The sequence below is a fragment of the Terrapene carolina genome, unplaced genomic scaffold (assembly GCF_002925995.2).
Source record: "Terrapene carolina triunguis isolate 2854851 unplaced genomic scaffold, T_m_triunguis-2.0 Scaffold193, whole genome shotgun sequence".
Classification (NCBI taxonomy): Eukaryota; Metazoa; Chordata; order Testudines; family Emydidae; genus Terrapene; species Terrapene triunguis.
In genome coordinates, this window is record NW_020664544.1 from 3,744,706 (window position 1) to 3,768,946 (window position 24,241).

Below are 24,241 nucleotides of genomic sequence, written 5' to 3' on the forward strand. Positions count from 1 at the left end.
GGCGCCAGGCCCCAAAACACACTGGCGCCCCCCAGTGGCAAGTACCAGAGTGACACCCCTGGGGTTTCTATTTCCCACCGTGCAGGGCCAGCGGCAGGGCGAGCTCCCCCACCCATGGGCATCACCTGTGACTCCGGCGGCCCTCCTAGAGCTGGGAGTCAGTCTCCATGGCTGATCCAGCCTTGGGCCCCTCTGCTGCTGGCATCACCGAGTCTGGAGGAGCCGGTCTGGGAGCTGCCGTGTGTGGTGGGCTCTGAAGGTGGAAAACCGCTAAGCTGGGGGTGGGGGCTTAGGGCAGAGAAATGGGGGGAGGCTTATAGTGCTAGGACTAGCTATGGGCAGAGAGAAACCGGAGTGGGGGTTGTTGGGGCAGAGAAACGGGGACACCTGCTGATGGGGAGAGGCAACTGGGCGGACAGAGAGCAGCTCATTTCGCGGCTCTTAGCCAGTCCCACCTAGACACTGGCGCTAAGCGGTGCCCCGCACATCCCAGCCCTGATTTCTGTCCCAAGTCTCAAGAGCTGGGCTTGGCCACTTCCAGACTGAGCAGAATTCAAGGAGAGCCGTGCTGGCCGCAGGAACGCCCCCCCCACTCCCCCCCACTCCACAGCCCGGGTCCCCTTTTCCAAGGGCTTCCAGTGCTGATGGGCCTGGGGGGTGACTGGAATGGCCCACCCCAGCTCGTTCCCCGTGGCAGAGCTGGAGCAGGCTGGGAGTGCTGGGCGGTCTCTGGTTTGTGATTGTAGGGTCTCTTGGGAGTGCTGGGTCTGGGTGGTCTGGCTTGTTATTGTAGGGTCTCGCAGGAATGCTGGGGCTGGGCAGCCCGGCTGTTATCCTACAGGAGATGATGTGAGCCCTGACTCCTTTGCCCTTTGTCTCGTGCCTGGGGAGCCGTGGCTGGAAGGAGCTGGAGATACACACAGCGGGATCCCAGTGTACAGAACCCCCAAACCTCGACTTTTTGTGACGATTCCCTCTGCGCCCGTGGAGGGGTTGGGGTGATCCCCACCCCCCCACCCCCCGGCGGCTCCCCTCCCTGCTCGGCCGCTGTCTCCGTGAGGCTGCATTGCAGTTTCCAGGCAGTGGGTTATAAATCCGTGCATGACAAACAGTGGCTAAATATAGCTGGCGCTGGAACCGTTTTCGACTGACACACACCTGCCTGGCCTGGGGAGTGCGGGTGGGGGGGCGTGGCTTCCGGGGCCTGTGACGGCAGCCGGGGTGCTGAGGCAGCAAACACAGAGCTAGTGACCCACTTCCAGCCTCGCTGGGGTTGTTCCAGGGGGAGAAAATAACCCCCACGCTCCCTGCCCAGAGGAGGTGAAGGGCAGGGCAGGGCTGGGAGGTGGACTCTGTCTCAGAGGCTCCTGCTGGAGCTGGGAGATGATCCCCACTGGGGGGTGGGGGGGCTGTGATTCCGCCCCCCCCCGCCTCCGAGGAATGTACGGCACCGTAGTAGGGCTGGGTGAAAACGGGCACCGTTTGGGAGAAACCAAATCAGCCCTCACGAGAAGATCCGGCTGGGGCCGGCCCACATGGCTCCTACCGGCCCAGTTTGGGGAGGAGGCTCCCAAAGTCACAGAGGGGAGAGGGAAATGCCCCCAGTGCTATTGGCTGGCTGGCTGAGTTTGGGGGCACTGTGACCTGGGAGGTGCCCCCCATCTTCCCTTCCACCCCCATCCCATTTCACTGCACCTTGTCCTGGACTCTACACACACACACACACACTCTCTCTCTCTCTCTCTCTCTCCCTGCCCTGGCCTGTGGCTCTCGTGATTCCTATTGCTTCAGTCCTTGCAGGGGGAGAAAGGGGCAGCCGGAGCCACCCTCTTGAGCGCTACCCCAGCGCCTGCCTGGGCTAAAGCCCTCCTCCCACGGGCGCTGACCCGGCCAGCCAGCTGCCCACGCCATCACAGCCTTATGTGAGCGGGCAAGGGCTGAAGGCTGCCACTGGTCCACCGGTTCGTTTTGTCTCCTCTTGCCATGACAATAGAGACTGCAGGGCAGGGGCTGGCTTGATATATGCAACACGCTGGCCCAGTGTCCCTCAGCGAGGGCAAAAGTCTACTACTGCCGCCAGCTAATGGAGTTACTCATGGGGCAGCGCCTGTTGGTTTTTTGGGACGCGGGTTCGAGCTGCACTGATGACCGGTTGGGGGGAGGCTCCTGCTATTGTCCCCCAAACCCTTGGGGGGATGACTGTGAGTGCTGGGGTGCACCACTCCCCGAGGGGGTGGGCAGCATGATGGGTGTACTGGGCGCTCAGCGGCCAGTCCGGTACCTGCTCCAAGCACTGAGCTACCCAGGCTCTTGCCCTCAGTAGCCTCCCGTTCCCAATCCCACACGTTTGCTTTCATGCCAAGGGTAAACCCAGCCGTTCCTGCCACAGCCCCTAGGGGCAGCGCAGTGCAGGGCTGTCAAGGGAGCAGGCTCACTGGGGGGGCAATGCGGGCCGCTGGCCAGACGAGCCTGACCTGGGAATTGGGACAACTAGGTTCTATACCCAGCTCTGCCATTAGGGGACCTTGGGCAAGTCACGTCCCCGCTCAGTGCCTCAGTTTCCCCATCTGCAACATGGGGCTAAGGAGCCTGACCTCCGTTCTGATGTTCACGGAGCCCTACGCTCTGTGGGTATTGTTAGAGTGACCCCTTCTGCCCTCTCTCCTCCTCCTGCAGATACTGCCCCCCCCCCCCCAGCCTGGCCAGGGAGCCTCTTCCCAGCACCCAGCCTGCGCTGCCCCCTGCAGCCTGGGGGGGGTCTTCCCTTGCCTGTTCCGGAGGGCTCACAGAGCCCCCTGCTGGCTGGATGTGGAACTGGGATCACGAGCGACTCATGGGCCAGCCCCTCAGCTGGTGCGAATGAGGGTCGCTGCCTTGGCTTGCATGATGCCAGCGGAGGAGCGAGCACAGTGCATTTAGGGGCACAGTTCCTGGGCAGCCCCAGCCCCCCACTCCCTGGAGTGTGTCCTTTATCTAGAATGATGCTAGGACACTATTTTGCGGGGGCCGGGCTGATTGCAAACGGTCGGTTTTCTGGGGGCATTCGCCAGGCACATTGCTTAGCTGCAATTGGGCCTGTAAGTGTTACCCGGCACCATTTCCGTTCCCTGATTGGCTGAGCCTGCATGACCCGCCGGATTGAATTGATCTTTGAGTTTTGGCACAAATGTAAAAGCAGGGAATGCCTGCTGGTGACACACAAATCCTCGTGGGACACGAGTGCCTTAGCGTGTGAGCACAGCCAGTGTGAACGGGAACAGAGGGCCTGCCAGCTGGGATCAGCCCAGAGACCCAGCCAGTCTTGTTACAGGGTGGCCACCTCTAAGGTCCAAAAGACTCAGACGTCCGCCTGCCCTCCACCACATACACCCCTGGGTACCGCCTCTCCCCCACCCAGGGCCCTGTGTCCCCATCCCACCTCCAGGAGAGGGCACCAGCCCTGCAAGATCCTGCCCCCCCCGGCACCGACCTCGCCAAATCCACCCTGGCGGTGACCCACTCAGCTAGAACCTGCATAGTGGTGACCGAGCACTGCCAGCCCAGAGCTCCCCCCGTCCTGTTTGCTGCTGACCCATCCCCATGGCTCCCAGACACCCTGGAGCCAGAGGTGCCTCTGCACAGCACTGCCGCCCCTCCGGCTACAGCCAGTGGGGGCTGGGGGAGCCAGCAGGGGTGTGACTGACAGAACCCGGGACTTTTAAGGGCCTGGGCAGACTTCCAGTTTTCCCAGCAACCCTATTCCTGTATCAGCACCCAGCACCAGCTGGTTCAGAGAATGGTGCAAGAGCCGCCCCCTAGTGGACAATTACGGCATAATCTGTCCATGGGGAAATTTCCTCTTTGCAGGGTTAACCCCCCGCTTCCCCTCCAGGCCTCCTCCATTGCTGAAGGGAGCACTGAAAAAACCAACTCTCGGATCCAAATCCAGATGCAGCTGCTGCCTTTGCGCTGGGAGCATCGGTCTGTGCAAACAGCAAGAGCGCCCGCGCCGTCGAGCATCAAAGCGCCTTCCAAAGTGAGGGTCCTGGGAACATCAGCGTTGACGCCCAGGCTGTGGGATGCAAACCGGGAAGCGATGACGTCGGGGGCAGCGGGAAGAGAATGACTAGCTGTGAGCAAAGCTTGCGCTCTGGCAGTCACTGGGGGAATGCTGACGCTCGCCGGCAGAGTGAACGAGCAGTAAGGGGCAGAGAGAGCGAGAGAAGAAAAACTGGGCTCTAAACTACGGTGGCTATTAACCCGTTGGTTGGCCGTTTCCCGCCCTGCGTTTTGGAGCTCAGGTATCAGCTCCTGGAGGGGCAGAGCAGGGTGGAAAAGCATTTGTGGACAGAGGGCTCCAGTTTGAATCCAGCCAGAGCTTGCTTCGAATGGGGGGTGGGGCAGAGAGGGGTGTCTCTCGCTCCTGGGCCCTGGCCTGGGGCTCAGAGGTGGCTGGAGCCAGGGGTGATGCTCGGGGTTAAAGGGCAGCCCCTGATATTTCTCCTGCAGGAGGCGCTAGCTCCCCTCTGCCCCTGAATCCGGCTGACAAATGCAGGCACCAGATAAGCATCCAGGTCTTGGCAGCCAGGGGAACTGACCCACAAGGACCTGGCGGAGTGGCTCCCGCCAGACCGGATGGCTCTCTAAAAGTTGGGCTCTGGCTCAGCCAGAAGAATTTTCTCAGTGGTTTATTGTGGGCTAAGGAGCTCACGCGTTTATATCCCTGTAATCTACGTGCTGGCTCCTCTCTGTACATTCCCAGGGGTCGGCTGCTGGAGTAGGTTGTTACTCAACACAGGTAAAGGGGAGCAGATTGGGGCCCAGGGGGTCAGATTTCCAGTGCCCAGCATCTCCCCGGTTGTCCAAATCCTGCAGCTTCCGCTGTGACACCCCAGGACTGGCTGGTCAGAGGAGCTCAGGTCTCAGCAAGCAGGATGGAGAATCCCCACGCCCCAGAGAAGAGCGGGAGCGGCCAGAGGCTGAGAATCTCACCAACGCTTGCCAGGAACGTCTCGTTAAAAACCTCTTGTCTCGGGGATGATTGAATGGAGACAAGGGGCTCTGGTGCATTTTAATTCCCTGGGCTTTGAAGGATGGGACTAAACAGCTCATCGTGATCATAAATCAGCCCTTTGCTTTGCACTGGGGGCAGTGACGCTTGTAAAACACGTCCTCATTGCGGAGCTGCGTCAAACCAGCCCTGGCTGAATCCGCCAGCCCTGCAGCTAGAGGTGTGTGGGGGAGTAACCCTCATCTCAGTTGGCCTTGGGGTTCACCCCCGGCCAGCGATGCCAGCCCCCGGAATTCCCCACGCCCGGCGATTAATGCGTGGCATCCATGCTCCTCTGCCCTTTGGCCTCTTGATGGGCAGCAGAGCTTCAAAAGGCTGCCAGACAGGCGGCTTCTGGAGGGAGCGGTGTGATGTGGGACGCACTGGGAGGGTTGCGTTTTCTGGTACCACCAGGCCTGCGTCGGCATGCGGCTGTGCTGGCCCTCCACTGACAGGGCTCCGAACAGGCGGGAGTGTCTAGTGCAAAAGCTGCAGGTGATTTCGGTTGGGGAAGAACCCAGATGTGGCTGCACACCTGTCTCCACCGAAAAACACCGAATTCTGCCGGGGCAACTTTTCGAATAGCTACCAGGCCTTAGCCAAGCTGGGCATTGGTGAATTGGGAGTGACACCACTTTTGAGAGGGTTCCAGAGGCCTGGTCTACACTTCCAGATTAGATCAACATAGCTCTGCCGCGGGGGTGGGAGGGGTGTGTGAAAAATTCACCACCACCCCGAACCCCACGGCTCTGCCACAGCTAGAGACAATAAAGGCTGAGATGGGCATGGGGGTGATCAGATCTCAGGCATCAGCTGATCGGCACCGACGCATTCTTCCGTCGACCTGTCTGTCTTCACTCTGTGAAGTGGAAAAACGCCTTCCGGCGCTGTAGGAAGCGGCTACACTCTGGCATTACAGCGGCACAGGTACAGCACTGTAGTGCCCGGAGTATAGACCAGCCCGCAGGGCTGGGAGGAGGAGCAGAGGTAAATTCTGCACCAGCTCACGTCCCTCCCCGGGAAAGTCAAGGAGAGTTAGGTGCCGACACACCCTTGGGAGCTGGGCCTGCTGCCCCACACTCCTACCTCCTGCGCAGGGTGCCCAGCCGTGCAGGGACGGGCCTGCCGATCAGAGCAGCGAGCAGCTAGAGGCAGGCCAGGGCTTGTGTTCTGTGGCGGGGAACGGTAAGCGAAGGAGAAAAGAGCTCATTGGTTTAACACATGGTCTCCTTGCATTCGTGTGAAGAACAACTCAGACCCAGTTTGTGCCCCAAGTGCCCCCGCCCATAACCGAAGCTGCAGGAGAAGGTGATCCCTCCCCCCGGCCCATTGTACGGTGCTGTGAAGCAGTGGTTGGGGGAAATCCCCTCCTTCCCCCCTCCCCCCGCCTCCGTGCTGATCAGCTAATCACAAAATGACCCAGACCTCCCTCTTGTCTTCAAAACCCAGCTACAACATTTCAGCCTGGCGCCTTGTGAATTCTGCCCACTTGGATGGCAACTCGGGCTGGGCGCTAGGAGCCGGGGGGGGGTGGGGGGGAGGGCTTCTCGTCCTGGCTCTATCACTGAGTCACAAATTGCTGGGGGAGGAGGGGCGGCTATTGCCACTGTCCTTTGAGCAGCTCCCTTCCACCCCCTTTGCCCCTCAGCTGACCCTGTTGGTAATATGGGGACGGGCGATGCCGAGGGAGGCGAGCGCCAGGATCAGGGAAGGAAGCTCTCTGGGATGCTGGCCTGAAAGGCAAACCAGCAAAAGACAAGCGGGGATGGCTCCAGCCAGCGTCTGGCTAGGTTAATATGCTGAGGCATGCTCAGTGGCTCACGCATGAGTAAAGATGGTGGGTAGCCGAGTAGGCCCAAGAATAGCTGGGGTGAAATCATCAGCAGCCTGATGCCACCGGCTTGAGCGAGAGAAGCATGTGGCCAGGGAGGGTGGGGGCGGGTGGAGAGCGAACAATGGGAAGGAGCCAGGAAAAGCGGCTTGTGCTCGGTACCGCACAGGGCCCTGCTCCCCGCCGGTCCCCCCATCAATCCAGCGGCTGCAGGCACACGCGGCGGCTGAGGACCTGACCGTGAGCTCATTGTTTGCGTGTGTGAGCAGATGTCTGGGAGCTGGGCCTAGCAGGCAGCAGGCTGGGGGGGCGGGCTGATGCGTGGCAGCATGCCAGAGGACCGGCGAGTGGGGCGCAGCGAGGAATGGGTCTTATTCTCAGGGGGGGCTGAAGGAAAACCACCCACCCGCGGGGGGATTTTAGCTCTCGCTGACAGCAGGCAGCGAGGAAAATGCCACCTTAAAAAAGGGAAAATGCTTCCACATAACACCCCCCCCCCAATCCACCCTACATGAGGGATCCCGCTTTGCCGCCTTTGCACTATTCCGCCGTGCAAGGCCGGGAGCGTCCAACCGTGCGGGGCTGCAGGAGGACCCAAGAGCGTCGTGGCTGAGGGGAGATGGTGGGGGGGGGGTCAGGATAGAATTGGGGATACCCCCGAAAAAAACCCTGACCCCACAGAAGATAGTGGCACCCCCCGGGGGCAGGGGCACTGGAACAATTTGTATGGGGGGCGGGGGACTGAGAGCCACTGAAGCCCAAACTGTAACTTCAAGCCCGGGGGTGCGGCAGCGCCTCCGCCCCCAGGGCTGCTCTGAAACTGGCCCGCAGCCGCCCGCTCCCACGGTGCCCAAGGAACTTCTGAGCGGGGCTGGGGCCTGGGAGCGGAGCGGCCGCTCCGCCCCCTGCCGGGCAGCCAATGGGCAGGCGGCAATCGGCCCCCTCATTAGCATAGCCAAAGAACGAGCGAGGTTAATGAACTTCTCGTGGAAGCGAAGGGGGCGGAGCCAGGCAGCCTCCTAAATCAAACGTGTGTCCCCCGCTCAGCGCCGGGCACTCTGCAGCCAGCGCCGAGCAGCCCGGCCGGGTCGCAGCGCGGGGGCTTTAGTTACAGGGGGACGGGCTTGCGGGGGCCCGGGACAAGCCAGGGGCCGGGGTTTGCTACGCGTCTGGGGGGGATTTATTGTAATCGAGTTAATATAAGGGGCAATTAAGAAGTTTGATTTCCAAGTGTGGACAGGGGGAGCCGGGGCTGCCCCCCCCCGGGAGCACCCAGGCGGGTTTTTATTCTTTTCTTGAAAACCAGAGAGGTCGGGGGGGATCTTCCCCCCCTTCCCCATCTTGACCTATTTGCACCAGCATCATGACGGAGCTAACCGAAAAGGAGAATGACCCCCAAAACCCAGATGCCCAGCGGTCCCCGGGCACCATCTCCAGCCTCCACGAAACGAAGGTAACTCTCCGACCCATAGACTCGGGGGCACGTATATCCCCCACCCTCCTTTTCAAACATTCACTTAAAGTCCCAGCTCCCCCCCCTCCCCCCGCAACGTGTCATCGCTAGACGCGTCTTGAGGGGGGGTGTAAATGCTCTCTCCCCCCCGCCCCAGCTCGATTTCCAAATGATGGATCCCCAGTGTCACCCTGCCCCAGTTAAATCGCTGACTGCCCGGTGTGGGTTGTTTGGCTTGCTGAGGTCAGCTGCCACCAGCCGGCTGTGGGGATGGGTCTCTCAGTGGCTTTCCCTGGCCAGATGTGAGCACAGCCTTGGAATTGGGCTGAAAACCCCCCTGTTGTGCAACCCAAGGTCCAAGAAAATCAGATAAAAGCCGAGGAGGGCTGGCTGATCCCCGCCCCCCCCCCCCCTTGCTGCATAATTTGGCTTAAACTCTTCACTGGGGGAAGATTGTTTTGCTTGAAATACAACTGGGTTGTAAAAACTGCCCAGGAATCCAGGCTGGAGCCTGGATTCTCTCCTGACCTCAGCGATTTAAAAGGCAAATGGGATTTAAAAAGAAAACAGCTGGGACTGCTCTGATGTTTGTGGTTCTCTGCTCCCCCCCCCCCATCATACGTGGCCGGGTGGGTGCATGGGAGAGGGGGTGTCTCGCGTGGCGAGGGAGGTGCCACACATTTGGGGCTGGGGGAGGTGAGGCGAGGGGGCCAAAGGGTTGCTGCGGTTTAGCGTGGGGATGGATGTCTGGGAAGAGGCCATGTAGCTCGGTGTGTATCTGCAGCAATGTCACTTGTTCTCCCACCAGCTTAATTGCAGGCTTTGCTGGCATCATCTTTGCATGCTGAACAGCCCGAGCAGAGAGGCGGGAGCCCCTTCCTTCACTTGGGATCAGAAGCGGTTTGGGGGGAAAGATGAGGATGAATTCAGTGGGAGATTTAAATGTGGGGGTTTGGGGCTCACACAGCTTCAAATCAAATCAATTCAAGCAAATACAGCAGCAGGGCAAGACCCGGAGCACAAACCAGGCCTCCGGATTCCCAATCTGATCCTCTTTGTACTACCCCTGTTTTGCTGGACATAAGTCCTTGGAGTTCAGTGGAGTTCCCCGGGCGTAATACTGGAGTAGCGTAATGGTGAGCTGACCCCTAGGGTTTACATCTGAGCTGCAGTGGAAAAGGGGGGGTGCAGATTTTACAATGGCCCTTGGCTAGGGAGCCCCAGTGCCCCCCTGGCACGAGCAGAGGATTGTAATGGGGAAAAGTTCAGGGTGTGATCTGTTTATTTTTCTCTCGCACTGGTATAAATCAGGAGTAGCTTCATTGATGCCAGTGGAGTGACGCTGGTTTTACACCAGTGTAAATGCGAACAGAATCAGGCCTCGTTTCCCTTTTGCAAAGGGTGCTGTCAGCAGCTTTGGCGTGTCACGTGATCCGTGGAGCATGGAGCTGCTCCACGCTGCAGGTTACGCTCGGCTCTGGAATCACGTCGGAGTAAAATGGATCGCGTGTGTTTGTGACTCGTAAGGGAGGCTGGGCACACACTCTAGAGGCAGTGGATTTGGGAGGGGGGGCTGGGCGTGCAATCCAGAGGCAGTGGATTTTGTGGCGGGGGGGAGACAGACTCTAGAGCATAATTTTCATCTCTCAACACAGCAAAATAAGGGTTGTGACGAGATCAGATGCCACAGAGCTGGGCGCATTGTTTGCATGGGGCAGGTGGATTCTGGAGCACTAACCTGGGGGACTCCCTAGCAGAGTGTTAAAACTCCCGAGAGGAACCGTGTTCGGAAGCCAGACTTGACTGAATGACCCGTCTCCTGGCAAGCGTATTTGGGAGCTCTTTGGGGCAGGGACTGTCTCTCCACTCCGGGGCTGGGGGGGTCCTGGCAGCAGGAGTGTTCCCCGTGCGACGCATGCTCCTGTCTGGGGGCAGGCGGCGGCGGCTGCAGCAGGCTCTGGGCATGTTCCTCATCCCAGCGTCTGTGAACTGGGGCGTCTGGGGGCTGGTTGATGAGCAGAGGGAGAAGGGGGCTCTCGGGGGCTTTCTGTGAACCCACCTGCTGGCATCCGCAGAGGGCTCTGGAGGGGCGATTCCCACACCAGGGCGCTGCCTCTGCTCTCCCTTTCTTGGCCCGTGCTTCCATCTGCTCTGCCTGCCCCCCGCATCCCCTGGAGCCAGGGACAGCCCCATAGATACCTGGGAAGGGCCGAGGCTGAGAACCCGCTGGCCTAAGCATTTATACCACGTCCGTCACCGTGGTATCTGACCGGAGGCCATCACACTCACCATCCCTATGCCTAGGCCTTGGAGGGCAGGTGGGGGGATTTCTCCTGGCCCAGGGCAGGGACAGACGCCTGAGGGCTGACCATTCCCACGCCGTGGGGCACAAGCTGTGGGAGGATGAAATCAGCTACTCTCTCCAGGCACCTGGTGCCTCTGTCCTGAGTGCCCAGCTCTGCCTCCCCCACCTGCCCATCAGCAGGGACCCTGCTCTGTGTGTAGGGGGGGATTGGCTGGTTCCCCCCCCCCCAGTTATTATCCCCTCCTTGCAATCCCGCCGGTTGGGCAGCAGACCCCACCCTCTGCCCCCTCAGTGTCTGTGCCCGGGGGGCTGGCATTGTGCTGGAGGGGACTGGGATCCGTCTCAGCCCCCTTGCGCCTCCAGTCAGTGCTAATTCCCTAGCTAAAGCCTTTCCGACTCCCTCCTGGGGACAGGGTGCGTGGGGCCCAGAGCCCCATAGAGCCCGGCTGCACCTGGGCTGGACTCCCCAGCACCTTGGGGGTGGGGGGCGGGGAAGGGGGCTTGGGTGTAGAGTCCCAGCAGATCTAGTTATTGCAGCAATGCTCCGTGGGGTGGGGGTGAGGTCGCCCCACTGCCCACCCATGGACCCCCAAATAAAGGCTGGATCAGTGCTGAATAAATTCCCGCCCCCCACACCTTCAGCCTGGCATCGAATGGTGAACAGTGTGGGGGAGCTGCCCTGGGGGAGCGGTTTTGGGGTGGCCTGCCGGGGGAGGGGCTGCAGCGCCGATGCCCCATGCTACATTGTGCATAGGGCAGGGAATGGTGGGGGGAGACACAATGCTAGGGCCCGGCCGCCCCCTCCGCCAGGCCAGGAGCCCCCTGACTCCTCCAGGCTGCCAATCAGCTCAAACAATAGCTGATCCGTCCTGGGATCTCTGCCCTGATTGTCTTTCCCTTTTAAGAGCTTGATCTCCCCAGGGAGGTGGAGATCCCAGCTGGTGGGGGCTTCTGCAGCTGCTGCAGAGGGGGCAGATGAAAGCAGGGTGTGGCAAGAAGCCGGAATAACCAGCCTGCCCTGGCCTTGGGCCTGCTGACCCCTGCGGGGCGGGCGGGGGAGATTTCTGTAGCTTATCCCACTGCAGCGAAAGGGGGCTGGATCTGCCAAATAAACTTTCCTGCCACTCGAATTCATTCTCCATTTAAAAACCTGTCTGTTGGCTTATAAAGATCGGACCAACTGCCAGGCAGGGTCCCCCGCTCCTTTCCCTGACCCACTTCGGAGCAGACACGGCTCTGCACGTAGGCATCTCGGGCGGCCTTCCGGCGCCTTGGAGCAGCCTGGCAGCGTGTTTGGGGAATCCACAGGCCTGATCTCCTGCCCCCCTGCACCGCCTGCGGCCAGAGCACAGCGCAGACCCAAAGGCTGCCAGGCTGAGTTGGCAGGTCATTTTGCCGCTCGCTTGGTGCTGGTGCGGGGAGCGTGAGGCCATGTGAGGATGTGGGGCAGCGGGGCCCCCAGGTCATGGTGGGGAGTCAGGCTCAGGGCAGTGGGAATTGGGCCCTGAAATCAGGAAGGCCGGTGACGAGGGGGGATTTCAATCAGAACCCCCAGCTGTGCACTGCGGACTCAGCAGCGTTTAGCTGGTGCCCTCTGCCTGGCCCCGTGCTCTGCAGAACGACGGGCACCCCCTGGTGAAATCCCTGCCCATGTCCCCCCCCTCCTGGGAGTGTGGTCTGCAGCTCGCTGCATGTGACCGTCTCCCCTCGTAGTTACGGCCTTCTTGGCGTGGTGGGTCTGTGGTCTGAGGCTCCTGTGACCAGTCCCCCCGCGTGGGTTTGGTGCCCGGCTGCAGCGCGTTCCAGGATCCCTGGAGGGTGACGCCTGCAAATTCCCCCAGCAGCCCACGGAGCAGTTCTCTGCGGGGTGGGGGGCAGGCTCTGTGCCCCAGGGGGGAGCGGGGAAATGGGAGAGGGAGCGAGCGCCCAATGGGGGGGATAGAGGGAAGGCAATATTGCCAGAGCCCTGCCAGGGGAGGGGGCAGTGCAGTGGTATTGGGATCCTGGCAGGATGGGGGCTGGGGGGGAAAAGGCGGCGACTGATGCTAGGGAGGGGCAGGGCCAGGATCGGCCTCTCGGGGGGCCCCTGGTGTCTCGGCCTCAGGATCCCCGGGGACTTTCTCTGGAGCTGGTTCTGCCCCAGATCAAACCTGGCAGCAAAGCTCAGCGGCTGGAGACTCTACACTCCCTCTTTCTCCCCCATTAAAATTCAGGGGCCTGATCCTTCCCCTCTCCCTTCCCCGCTGCTGCCAGCTGCCCCTGCCCTGCAGTGGGTGAATCTGCCCCAGGATGGACTGATTAACTCTCTCTGATCCGGGCGGTAAATGTCACGATGCAAAATCCGGTGCCCTGGTTCTGAGAGCTGGCACAGGGTGAGGCATGGAGGGGCATCCACCCCCTCCCCTGAGCTGAGGTAGCATGCAAGGAGGGCTGCCCTGGTTCACGCTCCTCTGGAGGAACTTGGGGGGGAATGACGTGGTGCAGCAAGTCACATCAGTCTCAGTGATCAAGAAGGGACCCAATCCGCAAAGCTGGGAGCAGGAGCTGGCTTTTGAACATCTCCCGACGTTTGGATCTGGGGGGTTTAGTCCATTCTGGGGTTGGGCGCCCGGCCGTAGAGTTTGGATCTAGAACGTCCCAAAGTTTGGATCCAGGGCAGGGGGTCTGATCCCGGCCTCGTCTGGGCCAGGGCGGAGGGCTGGCTGGGGCCGGGTCTTGCTCCCCACCGTGCATCTAATGCCCCGGAAATGCGCCGAGCCTCCTGGAGACAATCGGCCCCAGAGAACTGCCTTTAAGGATTTTCAGGGTTAACAGCTATTCCCCTGCCTCCCCCCACCCCCGGCTAGCCAAGAATCCGGTTAATATCTCGACATCATGCAGCACTGGCTGGCTTGGGGCAGCTCCCTCTCCCCCTCTGCTGGCTGCCCCAGCAACTACAGCCAAGTGCTACTTCCTCCCAGCCCAATGGGTTCCTCTTTCAGCTCAAGGGGCCGCTGGTTCGAGTCCCGCTGGCACCCGGCTGTCTGAAGACCCGTGGGGTGGGTTGGGTGACGCCAGGTCTCTCGGAGGAGGGGCGTTCCCCTCACACCGGTGTACTGATGCGTCCGGGCTCATTGGCCCCCTCTAGTGGCAGTTTTGTGTGTCTGCTCCTCCCTCCAGCTCCCGCAGTAACGCTTCAGGCACCAAGGTGTAGGGGTCAGCCCCTGCAAGGGGCACGTGCCAGGTGTGGGGGGGGGGGCAGTTACGTTTCCGGGGGGGGGAGAGGTTTGGGGAAGGCGTTTGAGGGGGCAGCGCTCTGGGCTCATCCCGTCTCTGAACTGCGGCACCTGCTGCATTTCCAGCCGCTTTGTGCAGCGGCATCTAGGGCAGGTTAAAAATAGAGCTCGGGGTAGGGCCGGGTGTCGGAGAATAGCGGGCGTTAGAGCTCAGCGGAGCGGCGGAGGGATAAAAGCGAGAGCTGTGGATGGCTCCCAGCCCTTCCCTCCCCGCCACGGCCTCGTGAATGTCTCTCGCATCCTCCGATGGTGGCTTTGATTCTGGCTTTGCCAGCAATTTTTCTAAGCATCCAATTAAAGGGGCACGGGCGGGCGAGGGAGGGATCATCTTGAGGGGGGGGGTCTGCGTCCTCACTGTCATTTACTGTCCTTCCCGAGACGCCCACCTTCCCAGCCTGGCACCCATGAGAGCAGCCCAGCACTCAGGAGCAACCCTACAATAAACAAAGCAGGGAATTGCGCCCAGCCCACGCCAGCAACCCTACAATAACAAACCACCCTGCGACCCTGCCACAGTGTGCCCCCCCGCAATAGCAAACCAGCGCCAGCAGCCCTAGGGCTCGCCAGAGACTTAACCCCAACCCCCAAAGCACAGCCCAGTTCTGGGGGCGACCCGGCGCTAACCCCCCAGCGCTGAGGGTGGGGGAGCTGGGATTGGAATGGACGCAGGGAGATTTCACCGGCCAGAGGCGGAGAAGCTGGGGGGACTCGCAGACAGTCCTAGCCTCACAACCAGCCAGCTGTAGATGCCCACATGTCCACGCAGATGTTAGGCGATTAAAGGAAGACTCTGGGGATTAGGGTTTTAACTGGGCGGGTGGGGGGGGGGGGGGGGGACGGAGGATCAGTTTAGTGCCACTGAAAGAGTGAAATGGGCCAATCACCTGAGCATCATGTAGGGGAGTGATTGGCTAACCCCCCCCCCACACACACACATACACACCTCCTCTCTCAACCCTGTCCCCCTGCAGCTCTGCTGATGCCCCTCAATCCCGACCTGCAGGGGAAGTGGGGGGGCTTTGGAAAGGGGGGGCAGATCCTGACTGGTGAGGAAATTGTCCTTTCGTCAGCGCCGGCTCCTTAGAGACGCAGCCCTGGAGCTTGTGGGGCTGCTCTAAGAGGGGGCACAGGGTGGCGGGATGGGGGGGATCTAGGATCCAGGCTGGGAGAGATGCTCTCTGATGGAGGCTGGGGGGGGGGGGGGGGGGGGGGGGGCCAGGGGCGGGGGGCAGAATCCTGCATGGGTGCCCGTGACCGGCTGCTGGGCGGGTGGGAATGAGCCCGACTCCAGTGGGGTCTGTTCACGCCAGCTGAGGATCCAGTCCATGGTCCCATCAAACGGGCAGGCCCCAAAGGGGAGCAGGAAGGGGGGGTGAACGAGGGTCGGGATGGGGGGGCATCAGCAGAGCCTGGGGTTGGGGGGGGCAGGAGGCATTCACCCCTCCCCTTCCCAGGCTGGCATCTCCCCCCGCTCCAGTCTAATTAAGATCTCTTGACGAGTCCCTGTGCTCGTGGTTAATCACCTTTCGTTCCCCGAGGAGGGACCGGGATGCCAGCCAAGCGACATGCCATTATCCTGCCTGAGAGCATTCTCCCGGGCACCCTGCCCGCTGCTGCCAACGCCCCCCCCGAGTTGGGACCGGGGCCGTCTGGAGACAGTGACGGAGCAGACCCCCGGGCCTGCCCACCCGCCTCTCGTGGGCTGGCAGTGCCCTCTGACTCAGCTGGCACACGGGCCACCTGCCCACCCCACAGCTGCTTTGCCCCCCAGGGACGGGGAGGGAGCACAGAGCTCCAGCTAGCAGAGAGGGAGGGAGATGGGGAGAGTGGGGGGGTCACTGCACGGGAAAGAGAGACCCCCCCATTTCAGCCAAGAGCTGCCCCCTGCCTTGTGCCCTTGGGGAGCTCCTGATCTGTCCCCAAAGCATATTGCCCTGGGGGGAGGGGTGCCCCTGGCCCCCCCCCGCATCCTGAAATCTCTCTGTGTGTGAGCTCCGCCAGGATGTACCTCAGGGCTGAGGGAGCTGGGAGGGGGGCTGGGAGTGCTGGGTGACCGGGGGGGGCTCTGTATGTTCCCCCCACGCCTTCCATTTCCCCCTTCCCACCCATGCCGGGGCTCTGTCTGCCCCCCTCTCCCAATCTTCTCCCCTCCCCTGGCAGGGGCCCTTTGTGCGTGCCCCCAATCCCTCCCCCCATGTGCCCCATTATGATTTGGGGGAGGGGTAAATCATTCAGGGTGTCAGCTCTTGCTAGACTCTTGGGAGGATGAGCCGAGCTGAGGTGCTTGTGTCTGTGCTTGTCAGGCGGCAGGAGCTCCATGTGTCCCCCACGCTCTCCCTTTTGGTTTTCTTCTGTCCCCCCAAAATCAACAGGGGTGTGGCCACAGATGCCTGGAACATTGCCTGCGATTTTGGAATTGACCAGATGCAGCGGTCAAGAACTAGTGTGTGGCAGACGGAGAAATGCCATCGAGCTGAGTGCATGGCCCTGCAAACTCAGCCAGTTGTTCCCATCTGCGTGCTGGGTTCTGTGCCTCCCCGGGAGCTGTGCCGGGATGAATTCCGGGGCATGTCGACTGTAACTCTGGTCCGTTCTCAAGGGTGCTTTGCAAAGCTCCTCACTCATCTCATGGATGGGGAAACTGAGGCACTGAGTGGGGGGAAGGGACTTGCTCCAGATCCCCAGCAAAACAGCCACGGAGCTGGGACGTGAACCCAGGAGTCCTGCTGCCCTTTGCCTTGCTTTGACCAGGTGACGCAGCCCCTTATGTGGCTCTGGTGGTCATGGGGGGTGAGAGGGGACCCTCCCTCGGAGGCTCCCTGGCACAGCTGAGATTCGGTGAGCCGGGCGGGGGACTCTGAAATAGCCCAGAAATCGTGGCTGTGCCAGGTTAGCCTGGCGGCTCCCCGTCCCCCTGGGCATCCTGCGATCCTCGCGCCTTCCTGTCCCAAAGCCTGGCCCCGCAGCTCCTTTGCGGGGGTGGTCACCAGCCTCTCCCTTGTTCCCAGCGCGATTCCCCCACCGAGCCGAGCGCCCTGCCCTGCAGCCCCATGCTGGCCAGGGCGGGCAGAGAACAGCCCGGGCCTGCCTCTGGGGGGTGACAGGCGCTGGGACCCCCTGCCCCGAAGATCCCTGTCGCAGCACCCACGCACACAGCCTTGGAGCTCCAGCACCTCCTCTGCAGAGCCCCAGGGTCTCTGGGTATGAGCGGGCGTGGCCGAGGCAGACGTGGGCTCTGGCGTCCCCGGGGGCCATTGCAGCAGCGCTGCCAAGCCCATACCAGGGACTGTGCCAGACCTTGAATAAATGAAGGACAAGAGACCGTGTCTCCGAGTCAGTGGCGGGATGGATCTGGGTGCCAGGCTCATTCGAAGCCAGTCTGAAACCTCAGCCCCAGCGAGGGATTATTTCATGTTGCCCTTGCTTCAGCCGCTGGGGCTGTGTCTGGCTTGTTATCCTGTGGCAGCAGGCTAGGAAAGGGCCTGTCTATTGTATTGAGCTGGCAGTTGTGTCTGAGCCCCCAGTAACCCCCACCCGACAGGATCAGCACTGCTCAACTGTGTGTCACGAGCCCTGTACTGGCAGCAGCTCATGGGGATTCCCCCTTAGCTCAAATGGCGCAGGGCTCGGCTCATGGAGGGGTCTCCCCCGACACAGCACGCAGCAAGGCAACAGCATGATCCAGAACTGTGCCGACAGTGACGTGATGCCCCATGTGGCGCCTGCCTTGGGGTGTGGCCGGGGGTTCAAAGCACTTACCAGACACAGGTGAGGTTAGCCTGCGAAGTCTGTGCTGTCACACAGATGGGGGGACAGTCCTGCAGGGCTAGAGCGTGTGCTCTTCACGCTGGCTGTTCCTTGGGTGGGAGTCCTGACTCCCAGTCCTGCGCCTCCCCCCTCGCTGGCTGCTTGCACCCCAGATCCCGTGATGCTGCGGGCGAGCGGGTGATCTCCACACCGGGTCCCTCGATCCCCATTCAGACAGGGCCCCGGGGAGCGAGGGCTCAGCCAGAACCGGAACAGCTGGATTCCCACCAGGCTTCCAGGCGATTAGCTCCGGAGCTGGGGCCTCGGCAGCCCCGGGCTCTGTGTGTGTGTCAGGTCCTGTCTGGGGCTAATCGCCTTGTGCTTGGTGTCTCTCCTGGTTTATTATCCCGTGGGTTGGGGACCCACGTGCAGCCCGGAGCGGCCTCCGGGGCAGACGTGCTGGGGAGAGACAGGAGACTCGGGGCCTGTGTCGCTGTGGGAAGAGCAGTCACTGGGCTGGGGAGATCCTGCACCCCAAGGGATGTGTGTGGGGGGAGGAGTGAGGCTGTCATAGGCCTGGTCTACACTACGACTTTAATTCGGATTTAGCTGCGTTAATCCGAATTAACCCTTCACCCGTCCACACTACAGAGCCAGTTAATTCGAATTAAAGGGCACTTAAAATCGATTTCTGTACTCCACCTCGACGAGCGGAGTAGAGCCTAAATCGATTTTGTTAATTCGAATTAGGGTTAGTGTGGCCGCACACCACCGAATTACTGTGTTTAAATTAATGGGGTAGTGTGGCCGCACACCACCGAATTAATGTGGTTAAAAACCGAATTAATGTGCTTAGTGTGGCCGCGCACAATCGAATTTATACAACCTGTTTCCCAAATTCGAATTATCTAAATTCGGATTAATCCTGTAGTGTAGACATACCCATAGTGGGGTTGGGAAAAGGCATATGGGAAAGGAAGGAGCCATTGGCTAAAGGGTGGAGGTGTGGCCATGGGAAGTGGGTGTGGCTAAGGGGTGGAGGTGTGGCCATGGGAAGTGGGTGTGGCTAAGGGGAGGAGGTGGGGCTATGAGTGATAATATTAGTGCCCCAAAGGGTTTTAACCCTTGGTTGAGATGAAAAAGGGAGGAGCCAGTGGAAGCTATGGGGGTGTGGCTATGGGATGTGGGGGTGGAGCTATGGGTGGGGGTGGGGCTATCGGTGGGATTGCCTTATCCCTGGCAGGTACAGCCGGTCTCCTAAAGGTTCAGAGCTGGATCCTGGCTCTGCACCTGCCTCGGCTCCCAGAGAGGCGAGAGCCCCAGCCGGCGTGGGAAATGCGTGGGGCTGAGTCCCTGGCCTGCTCTGGGGTGCAGGAAGCGCTGAGATCCCGGCTGGCCCATGGGCAGATGCTGGGGCGGGGGGTCCCTGCAGCCCTACGTAGATCAGCTGTACCTCGCGAGCAGGGGGCTGAGGGGGACGGGGTGGGGTAGGGGATGGGAACTGAGGGGTGCAAGCCGGGGAGGCAGGACCTGCTAACCCATTCCTCTGTGGAGGGGGGAAGGGAGAGGCCTTTGCAGCGGAGGGAGGGCTGGCGCCTCCCCAACATCACCACGTGGGGTTTCTTTTGCCCCCCAGCCCTCCTCCCCCTGCCCTCGTGCTGGCTCTGCGGGGGAGGGGGATTAACAGATTCAACAAAAACATCTTCAAACCCACATTACGGCTTTTGCCGCCGGAGGCTGGCGGGGGGGATTCCGGGCCGGAGAGCAGGATTCAGAGCCGTGGCTGGAGGTCGGTGCCCTCCCCCCCCACCCCCCCGGGGTTACTGGATCAGTAGCTCAAAGCGGGGGGGGACGACGACTCTGCACAGCCCTGGTGGGCTCCATGGCCCGGTGCCTAAGGCTGGCACATATTTCCCCCACCACCACCACCACCCGCCTATGTGCCTCAGCACAAGGACCCCCCCCCAGCGAGCTTGGCCTCCATGGCCCATTTACTCCCCAGCCAACAAGGGGGGCGACTGGCCCAGCTGTGGTGCTGGGGGTGCCTGGGATGGGACATAGACACCCCCTGACCCTGCGGTTCCCCCCTTCTGTCAGATGGGCTGGGGCCCGCATGGGGGAAGGCTCCATGGCCCATTTCCAGCACCCCCCAACTGCTCCAGGCCATTCACACCCCCTCTTGAGTGTTTACCAGCTGGGCAGCGACGCCCCTGGGGCCTGTTCCCGGGGGAGCCTGGCAGGACGCAGCCCCGGGAGCGGGGTCGCAGAGAGAGGGAGTTGGGCTGAGATGCTGGGCTCAGGGTGGAGGTGGGGTGGGGGCAGCAGTCAGAGCCCCTGTGCATGGTGCTGCCCCCGCCTCGTGACGCTCCTTGGGTCTCTGCTCTGCTTCCCCCCCAGATGCAGAGGCTGAAGCGCTCGCTGTCCCTCAAGACCATCCTGCGTAGCAAGAGCGTGGAGAACTTCTTCCTGCGATCCAACAGCGAGCTCAAACTCCCCTGCGAGGTGCTTCTGAGCCCTCCGACGCCCTTGCCGCCCCCATCCCCCCCGCCGATGCCCACCGAGGCCGTCCTGCCCCGGGCCGAGCACTCGCCCATCGCCTGCCACCGGGCCCTGGCGCCCCTCAAGCCCATGCGAACGCACAGCTTCCAGGAGCACGTCTTCAAGAAGCACAGCCCGTGTGAGATGTGCCACCAGCTCATCGTAGGTGGGTGCCGCGGGGACCCCGTTCCCAGGGCAGGCGAACTAACCAAGGGACGTGCTGCTACTCCGGCCTCGGCCGATGCCCCTGATCCCAACCCGCAGCCCCCTGCTTTCCCAGCCTGGGCACCCCCATCCCCACCCAGCTCCGCCTCCGCCCCTCGATCCCAGCCCACAGCCCCCTGCTTTCCCAGCCTGGGCACCCGCATCCCCACCCAGCTCCGCCTCCGCCCCTCGATCCCAGCCCACAGCCCCCTGCTTTCCCAGCCTGGGCACCCGCATCCCCACCCAGCTCCGCCTCTGCCCCTTGATCCCAGCCCACAGCCCCCTGCTTTCCCAGCCTGGGCACCCCCATCCCCACCCAGCTCCGCCTCTGCCCCTCGATCCCAGCCCCCTGCTTTCCCAGCCTGGGCTCCCCCATCCCCACCCAGATCTGCTGATGCCCCTCAATCCTGCCCTGAAGCCCCCCGGCTATTCCAGCTCTGGGCTTCATTCCTCACCCTCCTTGAGCTTGCAGAGAGGTTCCCCTCTGGGAGGGGCTCTTTCTGACACCCCCCCTCCCCACCCGCCCCGCAATGTACACAGGACTCCGATCCTGCCCTTTCCTTCCCGGGTGTCACCCCAAGGTCTGGCTCTGCTCCGAATCCTGGTTGCTTTTGTGCCTCTCCCATAGTGAGACCCCATGGGGGATTTTCTACATCCTTCCCCTGCCCCATCCCCACCCCCGGGGCTGGGGCCTCTCTCACCCACCCCCTGTGCGTGCTTGGTGTGTTGCAGGCAATTCGAAGCAAGGCCTGCGGTGTAAAACGTGCAAGGTTAGCGTGCACCTGTGGTGCTCGGAGGAGGTCTCGCACCAGCAGTGTCCCGGCAAGACGGTAAGCGCCCGCCGAGCTGGTCCCGGGGAGGGGGGGGACGACACACAACATCACCCTCCTCTGTCCCTGGCGGGAGGATAGCTGGGTGCACGCCACTGCCCTCTGCTGGCCGGAACATCACACACGTGCACTTCTACAGACCCGGAACGCTACCGCCCCCTGCTGGCACCGCTGCTTGCCAAGCGCGGGGTGCTGCAGTGGCTCAGCTGGGCCAGGAGTTTTGCTCTGGGAGCTCAAGTCCTGACTCCTAGTCAAACTGTTGCCCCTGTGTGCCTGGTTGTATCTATCTGGCCCCTCGGGGGGCGGGGGGAAGTGAGGCTGGTCTGGAGGTGCCTGAGTCTGGGCTACCACAGCAGTGGGGTGGGTGGGTGCCCCGCTGGCTAGGGGGCCACAGGCAGACTGAGGGGCTTGTCCGCCATCCCCAGACCCGGTTACATTTCTCTCCCTCTTTCCTTCCTTTCCTGCCAGGCCACCTCCTTCCGGCGCAACTTCAGCTCCCCCCTCCTAGTGCAGGAGCATCAGCAGAGCACCTCCAAGGAGTCACCCCCTGCAGGTGAGACCCCACCCCACCCCCGTCCCACTGGAGTAGTTGCGGGGTGGGGAGGTCTTGAGCCATACGAATACTCAGGTTCCCTTTATCAGGATCTACCAAATGCCAGCTGCAGCAGGGGGGCGTGACTGGCCCTGGGGAGAGGTCTCTGTGGGTGGTGCTGGAGCAGTAGGGGGGACCCCAGGGATGTTCTTGGGCTACTGATCCCTTTGGGGGGGAAGGGAGGGGGATTACAGCGAGGGTGACCAGATAGCAAGGGTAAAAAATCGGGATGGGGGTGGAGGGGTAATAGGCACCTATATAAGACAAAGCCCCAAATATTGGACTTGCCCCTATAAAATTGGAACATCTGGTCACCCTAATTACAGCCCTTGCAAGGAGAAAGGGTTAAGGGGATCCTAGGACCACCAGTGTTAAGCCGCACCCCTTATGTCACAAGCTCCTCCCTCTTATGTAGTAAGCTCCTCCCCCTGGTGCAGGGTCTCCCAGCACATGGTTGGGTTACAGGCTGGCTTGGCATCCCTGACCCCACCCCGTCTCCGCAGGCCCCAGCGGGAGGGTGGATCCCATCTACGAGACACTGCGCTACGGCACCTCGCTGGCTCACCTGAACCGCTCCAGCTTCAGCAGCACCTCGGAGTCGCCCACCAGGAGCCTGGTATGTGCCAGGGCAGGACGGGGGCACCGAGCCGAGCCCGGGCATGTCACGGAGCCCCCACCATGCGGCGCCACTGGGCAGCATAGGCTGGGAGCCAGAGAGACACGCAGGGTCTGTCTGCGCCCAGCAGCCTCCAGAGAGAATCCGCCTTGGCCCTCATTACAGCCCATCCTGACTCTGGGGTGGGCGAGGGCGACATGCATTCAGCTGGACCCTCTAGAGGAGGGCGGGGACGGCACTCGGGGATGGGAGATTCCTGGGGGAGAGGGGTGCAGCTGGCACTGGGGAGGTGCGGGGGCGGTGCTGGAACAGCCCATCCAGTCTCCGCCCAACCCCCGGTGTCTCCGTCTTCCCTAGAATGAGAAGGACGAGGCCGGGGAGGACGCAGACGGCAGCGCGGAGGAGAGCCACGGTGACAGCGGTAAGCGTGGGGAGGGGTATGGGGCGGGGGGGCTGCGGTCCCTTTAATAGAGCCCACGCCCGGCTCCCCCCCTCCAGGGCCCTGGCCGGGGGGGCGGGGACGTGGGGCTGTTGGGGGAGCCAGCCTGGCTGATTGTCTCCATCTCTCTCAGCATTCATGGCCCCTCCCGAGGGCGAAAGTCCCGGATCAGAGGAGAAGAGCCCTGAGCAGCAGGTGAGCTGCCCCCCAGGTCCCCCCATAGCTAACCCCGGCCTCCTTCCCCCACAGTCGCTCCCCAGGCGCCTCCGCTGCTCCGAGCCGGCTCCCGTGTCCCCGCTGCCACGTCCTCCCGCTGCCCCGAGCCGGCTCCCGTGTCCCCACCGCCCCGTCCCACGTCCTCCCGCTGCCCCGAGCTGGCTCCCGTGTCCCCGCCGCCCCGTCCCACGTCCTCCCGCTGCCCCGAGCTGGCTCCAGTGTCACCTGAGACCCCCCTTAAAGCCCACCAGCTGCATTGAGCTGCCCCCAGACCCTCCCCCCGGGCCACGACTGGCTCCTTCAACTGACTCTGAGTCAGCTCCACTCCTGTTCCTTGCAGCCCTGACTTCTTCCACTTGCCCCTGGGGTGGGGATCCCCTGCTTCCCTGAGGTGCCCTCGGACCCCAAAGGACGGCCCGACCAGCTCCCTGCCCCAGGGCGTGTGGGTGGGGATGGGGCGCGGGCCCTAGGCAATGGGGCTGGAGTGTACAGGTGTAGGCGATGGGGCTGGGGCGTGGGAGGGCGCTGGCCGCGGGCGATGGGGCGAGTGGCCACAGGCGATGGGGCGAGTGGCTGTGGGCGATGGGGCGCGGGCCATAGGGCTGGAGCATGGGACTGGGGTGCGGACCATGGGCGATGGGGCACGGCCCGTGGGCGATGGGGTGAGTGGGCGATGGGCGCGGGACGTGGGCGATGGAGTGAGTGGCTGTGGGCGATGGGGCGCAGGCCATAGGGCTGGGGCATGGGGCTGGGGTGCGGACCATGGGCGATGGGGCGCGGCCCGTGGGCTATGGGGCGCAGGCCGTGGGGAACGTGAGTCTAGCTCGGGCCTGTCCCTGGCCGGCTGTGACTCTGGGCTCGGGGCCCTCGCTCTCCGTCGCTGCAGGCTGCCGGGGGCTCCTCGCGGAAGGACGTCTCCCCCATGTACTCCTACGTGGCTCTCTACAAGTTCCTGCCCCAGGAGCACAACGACCTGCCCTTGCAGTAAGTGCCTGTCCCCTAGGGGGCAGCCATGAGCATGGGGGCAGAGCACGCTGGCAGAGGTTCTTGCGAGGCAGGCGTGTTGAAGCCAGGGGGAAGGGGGGCTGCCCTGAGTCCCCGTGGGGGCTGGTGTTGGCCCCTCACTGACTCTGAATGGGCTGGCGGGGGGGAGGGTTGGGCCAGGC

At 62.3% G+C, this 24,241-nt stretch overlaps 1 protein-coding gene across 1 annotated transcript; it reads left to right on the plus strand.

The window, feature by feature from the left end:
* The first annotated feature begins 8,131 nt into the window (after window positions 1–8,131).
* Window positions 8,132–24,063, plus strand: STAC2 (SH3 and cysteine rich domain 2). The gene is made up of 8 exons (XM_026654866.2): window positions 8,132–8,313; window positions 20,038–20,344; window positions 21,115–21,212; window positions 21,681–21,765; window positions 22,308–22,420; window positions 22,778–22,841; window positions 22,993–23,054; window positions 23,962–24,063. Exons 1-8 carry the CDS (start codon window positions 8,224–8,226, stop codon window positions 24,061–24,063), a joined length of 921 nt encoding a protein of 306 aa, XP_026510651.1. The 5' UTR covers window positions 8,132–8,223.
* The last annotated feature ends 178 nt before the right edge of the window (window positions 24,064–24,241 follow it).